The sequence below is a fragment of the Cicer arietinum genome, chromosome 4, assembly GCF_000331145.2.
Source record: "Cicer arietinum cultivar CDC Frontier isolate Library 1 chromosome 4, Cicar.CDCFrontier_v2.0, whole genome shotgun sequence".
Taxonomy (NCBI): Eukaryota; Viridiplantae; Streptophyta; class Magnoliopsida; order Fabales; family Fabaceae; genus Cicer; species Cicer arietinum.
Window position 1 is genome coordinate 20,879,157 of NC_021163.2, and position 6,898 is coordinate 20,886,054.

Consider the following 6,898-nt stretch of genomic DNA (forward strand, 5'->3'; position numbering starts at 1 on the left):
CAATTTTTCTTGTTTACATGATTAATTTTCTACAAAACTTAATAACACCAAACACTTTAGATCGAAGACGTATTTAGTGTTTCAGATATATTATTGACACATCACACATTCAATCATTTTAATTTTTTTTAAATTATTATTGATATTTCTATGTTATTTGATCTCGGTGGTTATGTGAATTATTTATAGTTGTGGATTGTGGAGGGGCCATTAGTTTTCTTTATTTATAGTACTATGAATCTGTACTACCATACTCTTCTTCCATAAACACCTTTCACTGAGCACTTACTCTCTTTCTTTCACTCTCAAATCACAACCTGCATTTATACAAACAGAATCATCATTCTGCTTATATTAAGTGCTTAAAATTTAAGTTACCTACCATTCTTTCTTCATGGCTTTTCAACTGATATTTATGTTTGCTATTTTATTCTTTATGGTTCCTTCAAGCAATGCCTATTGGCCACCTTCACCTGGCTACTGGCCAAGTTCCAAATTCAAGTCTATGAGTTTTTACAAAGGTTTTAGAAATCTTTGGGGTCCTCAACACCAAAGCCTTGATCAACATGCATTAACAATTTGGCTTGACAGAACCTCAGGTATATATAAATCTGATTATTTTCAATTCAATTATACTCTATCTCTACTATATATAACATTCAAATGTAACACAACATTTTTATAATTTCATTAACAGGAAGTGGATTCAAGTCGGTTCGTCCTTTTCGATCCGGATACTTTGGTGCTTCTATTAAGCTTCATCCTGGCTACACTGCAGGAGTTATAACAGCTTTTTATGTAAGATTATATCATATGCTCTTGATGAAAAAGATCAAGTTAATTTTGATATGAAGTATTGTATTATGAAGTTATTTTTAGTAGATACTTATTAGATTAATGGAAGTTTAGACGATTGTGTAAAATGTTTTATATTATCAGTATATCATAATCAAATATTTTTAATGATCTGATGGTTGTGATTTATTAAGATTAAATTTGTGTAATAAACTAATGAGTTGATTAATGGCAGCTGTCTAACAATGAAGCACATCCAGGATTTCATGATGAAGTAGACATTGAGTTTCTAGGGACAACATTTGGAAAGCCTTATACTTTGCAAACAAATGTTTATATAAGAGGGAGTGGTGATGGGAAAATTATAGGCAGAGAAATGAAGTTCCATTTATGGTTTGATCCTACTAAAGATTTTCATCACTATGCTATACTTTGGAATCCTAAGGAAATAATGTAAGTTACTATTCATTTTCATTGTAATATTAATATTAGTGTATGTTTGTGTTTTAATTGGTTAAATGTATTTTAGTGCTAGTTTAGAAAAGTAGAGCATACAGAGTAGCCAACATTTCTTTTTCTACTGAAATAGATAGTATAGAAGAAATTGATAAAAATAAATAAATAAATAATTCAATAATGTAAACTTGGATCTTTGCCTGTGGCATTGATTTTGATTTGATTGGTTATGATTCTTCTGAAAGATAAAGGTAGCACTACAGTTTAGGCATGAGTGATTGGTATTTTGGAAGATTGAAAGGGAAATAATTTCATTTGCCAATGAAATTTTTACTAAACTATCATTTTTAAATATGGAAAAATTTCCATAGTTTTAAGATAAGTTGCATTAGTTTGGAAATGGTAAATATCTAAAAATCCAAATTTCTGATTTTTTTTATAATTATTTTATATATTTATGATTTATATTAAACGGCATACTAACAAATACATTTAAATACTTGTTAATAATATAAAAATAAAAATTTTACGTTGAAAAAATAAATTTTAACTTAAAAAAAAAAAATACACCATATGTAATGCACCTTTTGATGTAATATTTGAGCTACTTATTAACATTCCCATTATATTAATATTTTTCATCATAATTATAATCTATGCATTGCCCAGATCTCTTACTGTAAATAAAATCAAAAATGGGACATAAAAGAATAAAAAAATTGGTAACTCTCAAGTCCCAACACATGAAAAGTAGCATTAATCTAGTGATCTACGTGTAATTTTTATGGCCAGTTACAAACATTATTATAAAATTAGTTTCACCACAACATTATATAATATGAAAGTGAATTTTATGAACTGTTTTGTAATTATATATTGACATTATTATTAAACAATATAACAGATTCTTAGTGGATGATGTGCCAATAAGGAGGTACCCAAGGAAGAGTGATGCAACATTTCCACTAAGACCAATGTGGGTTTATGGTTCAATTTGGGATGCTTCATCATGGGCAACTGAAGATGGAAAATACAAAGCTGATTATAGATACCAACCTTTTGTTGCAAGGTACACCAATTTCAAGGCTAGTGGTTGCACAGCCTATGCACCACTTCGGTGCCACCCGGTCTCGGCCTCCCCGTATCGATCGGGTGGATTGACCCGACAACAACATTTCACTATGAGATGGGTTCAAAGTCATCACATGATTTATAATTATTGCCGAGACATTAAAAGAGACCATAGACTAACACCTGAGTGTTGGAGTTAAAAGTTGAAGAAAAATATTACTAAAATTGAGCTTGATTTTAGCGCCAGACACATTGGTGTGATTTGTTGTATTGTTATTGTCTTTTAATGTTTTATGAGATGATCATTGTTTCACAACAAAGTTGGAAAAGTTGTGTGGATTATTTTGCTTATGTTAGGTTTCTCTTTTGGCTTAGAGCAACGAAAAATGGAGAGAAATTAATAACATTATTGTTCAATGATAATCGAAATGACCAATTAATAAGCATTTGAATTGGATTAGGATCTCAGAATGAAGAACTGAAATTCTCTACAATAGACATTTTGGTCAATTAAATTAAGAGCGAAAAAATTTATCTATTAATATAATGATTTACAAAGTAAAATCAATCGTAGAAGACCCATTCTACATAGAGAATAATGATAGTTTTTAGTATGAATATTAAACATAGAGTATGAATATTATTTCATAATATTGTTACTATTTTATTATAGATGTTTTAATGATCAATTGTTGATGATCTCACGAGTTACTAGATGGACCATGTTTTAGAGTTATCATCACTAATTATTTGAGACTTCAATACTATTGCGGTCACTGCTGAATTGGTTGTTGAATAAAGTTATAGAGAATGAGTCTTCTTGCTTTGGTTTGACATTCATTTCTTTTTGCAGTAACTAGTTTTGGAAAGAAACCAACTGCAATGTCATTTAATTTGAGTAATTAAAAGTGTCAGTAATTCTGATACATCAGTCAGCATGTTCATAGGAATCTGCCATGATTAATTTGCTTGAATCTATAAACAAAGACTACTAGTACTATATTGGCCCATTAATCTAATGATCAAGGATATCAATAGCATTCTTTTGTCATAAAAAAAAACAAGCATTCTTAATAACTGGACAGAAAATAAACTCCACACATAATAATGTATGTATGATTTAAAATTCTTAATTTTTCTCATCCTAGGAGTTCAGAAAATGAGTGAGTGATTAATGTATGTTATAAAAATAATAAGAAAATCAATATATTTCATTTAAAATTAAATTCGTTAAATCAACACGAATTAATTAATGTATTAATGTAAAGACGACAATTGAATTCAAATCAATATGTCTGAATTTTGAATTTCATTTTATACAAATAAATTGTGTATTAAATTATATAAAAACATATAAAAAATCTTAATTATAAATTAGAATAAATTTCAATTTAATCTCTAAAAAGTTATGTTTCTCCGGTATAGGTCCTAAAATATATAAAAGGAAAATCCTTCAAATCACAAAAGCCATTCGGTCAGTCCATAGATACTACGAAAAATTTAGAGACTAAATTGATATTTTTATATATTTTAAAGTCTAATGAAACCAATTTTCATATATTCTAAAAAATAAGTAGTAGAAAAATTAATATAGTATTTTATTAATATTATCAAATAATATTATTATATATTAGAAGTAAGAGTATTTTAGATTTTTCAATTCTATTGTATATATATTTATTGTAACTCTATCACTCTAAATTTTTATTCATTTTGTTTATGAAATTCTAGTGGGTTCTTTCTCTTCTTCTTCTCTTCTTCTTCCTTCATTCTATGTTTATGTTTATTTATCATTGTTAACATGGTATTAAATAGTTTTGATTGATTTTAGGATCTATTGTAAAGCTACAGAGTTCGGGGTAAATATTGCTACAGGCTGAATTAATAGGATTTAGTAGTACAAGCTAATAAAATATAGGTTGTCTTCTGGTGGTTGGTTACAAGGTTATTATTAGAAAAATCTGAAGTCATATGGTTTAGTAGTACAAGCCAACAAAATATAGGTTGTCTTCATTCATTGGTGGTTGGTTACAAGATAACTATTAAAAAAATGTTTCTTCTATACTCATCGTAGTGTCCACATCGTAGTTGGTACAGATTTATTTCTTATGTTTCCAATCTGATTCTACCTCTCTGCTTTCAGCGTGATTCTGCTATTCTATTTTCGTTGTGGTTCTGCTCTTCTGTTTCCGACATGATTTTGTTTGGTTCTTAGTTGACTCTACACGATTTTGTTTGGTTATTTTGTTTCAGTGATTGTGTTCTTCGTAGTTTCCTATCATTTTTTGTTATGGCTGACACTAAAGATGATTCTCTCCACGTTGTTAGTGTCCACCTCAATGGACAAAATTACTTTTATTAGAGTTATGTGATAAAAAAAATTGATTGAAAAAGATATGTGGGGTTATGTTGATGGAACTTCTATTAAGCCAACAAATAAAAGGGATAAAGCTAAATATGCAAAAGATTTGAAAACATGGAATGTTAGTAATTCAAAAATCATTACTTGAATTAGTAATTCTATTGAGTTGTATATAGGAACATAACTAGTAAATTATGATATTGCTAAAGAGATTTTGGATCATTTGAAATGTTTGTATGTTCAGTCTAACTTTGCAAAACGTTATTAGTTGGAAAGTGATATTTGGGTCCTTAAGCAGAATAGTATGACTGATGAGGACATAGAATGCATAGCCAAGGAAGGAAGCCTAGAGGATATTCAAGGTCTTGGAACTCCAATGACAAGAGCAAGATCAAAGAAGACGAATGAGGTTATAAATAACTTGATAACCACTTTATTTGAAGCAAGTACAACTCATGAAGAATTGAAGCCTAAGATAGTCAATTGCTTAATCCAAATTGAAGAAGTTAAGGAATGAAGGTTGCATCTATGTGTTATCAAATTTTAATATTAGTTTTAATTAAAGTAATAGACTGAATTAGTAAGAAAATTTGGGTCTAACTGTAAAAATTTCAGTTGGGCCAAATTTAGAGAACTTGTTAGGAGTTGCCACTATAAAAGGCAAACCCTTAATATTTTTTAGGGCAGATTTAGAATATTATTTTTGTGAGACTTTGCTCTCTAAGTTCTTGAAAGAATTCACTTTGAACTTATCAAGGTTGTTAATCCATGTAGCGTTCTTTTTGGCTTATCAATCCCTAGATTGTGGCGCCATTTTGTTCTTGGTTCGTTTGCTGAATAATAATTTTGAGTTTCCTTTACATCAAACTCTAATACTCAAATTCTATCAATTTTCGTGTTCAGTAATCTACGATCATATCTCGAGTTCTACATACTTTTTTCGATGATTCAACAGTCTAACTTGCGTTTTGGAGCGTCGTCTTTCACCTTGTTTTGGAATCGTTCGATTAGGTGTTTCGTAGCTATGTTTATCATGTTCTCCAACAATACGCGATTTTGACTCAAATATGTAAGTTTCCAACCTAGAACGATCCTTAAAGTGAATCATGACAAATAGGATCATATCAATGACCATTTAGAAATTATATTCAGTAATGACTAACTTGTGGGATCAATTGACTCTTATGGAATCAACTGAGTTGAAAGTTGTCAAAGCGTACATTGATTAAAGTGAGGAGCAACGTCTGGTTTGCTTTATGATGGCTCTTCGTGATGATTTTGAGGGCCTTCGTAGATGTAATTTTCATCGTTCCCCTCTTTCTAATGTTGAATCCGTAATTAGTGAATTGTTGGCAGAAGAAATGAGACTTAAGATCCACTATGTTGGAGAGTTAGGCTTGACAATGATGAATGTTTTTTTTGTAAAGAAAAATGTCATTGGAAAACACATTGTCTAAATGTGGAGAGACCATAAGAAGAATTTTATAAGGTCATTGTCCAATAATGATGCCTTTGATCCTCCTACCATTGGCTGTAGTTTTGGTTTTGTATACTAATTTGAGACTACTTTCCAAATATATGATATCGCATAACAACTTCAAAAACTTCTTTTCACTCAATCACATGTCATGTCTGCCTCCTTTACTAAATGTTTGAACTCCTCTAGTCTGTTAGGTATATCTATTTCCATATGAATTCTTGATTATGGAACATCTCACCATATGACATAAGATGATAAATCTTGTGTTTGTGAATCATGTCTCACTTGTGTCAGTTATGACTGCTGATGGCACTCATATACCATTTGCAGACTTTGATTTTGTCTTCACACATAACTTATCTTTTTTCTGATGTTTATTAAATTTCTAATCTCACTTTGACTCTTGTTTCTGTTAATCAAATATGTGATTTTGGTTATTCCGTTAAATTTTCTTCCACTTCTTGTTATGTGTAGGATCCACATTTCGGGAGACTGATTGGGACAAGTCAGTGACATGAGGGAATTTATGTTTTGGATAACCTGCGAGTCCCAAATATTGCAGCCTCAACAACTACTGCTGACTTATTATCTAGTTTTTGCTTGAATTCTTCGTCTTTTAATTTTATAGCATTCTTGCCTTGGACATGTATCTACTTCTAGATTAAAATAATTGGTTTCTACTAAAGCTTTAAGAAAGTTATAAACCAATGTTATTTCAGATTGTTGTGATTATA

The 6,898-nt window shown here is 29.9% G+C and overlaps 1 protein-coding gene across 1 annotated transcript; it reads left to right on the top strand.

Moving 5' to 3' along the window:
- Positions 1–231: 231 nt before the first annotated feature.
- On the top strand, positions 232–2,642 carry LOC101491754 (probable xyloglucan endotransglucosylase/hydrolase protein 32). The gene is made up of 4 exons (XM_004515852.4): positions 232–599; positions 698–798; positions 1,031–1,248; positions 2,156–2,642. Exons 1-4 carry the CDS (start codon positions 395–397, stop codon positions 2,520–2,522), a joined length of 891 nt encoding a protein of 296 aa, XP_004515909.1. The 5' UTR covers positions 232–394; the 3' UTR covers positions 2,523–2,642.
- Positions 2,643–6,898: the final 4,256 nt, after the last annotated feature.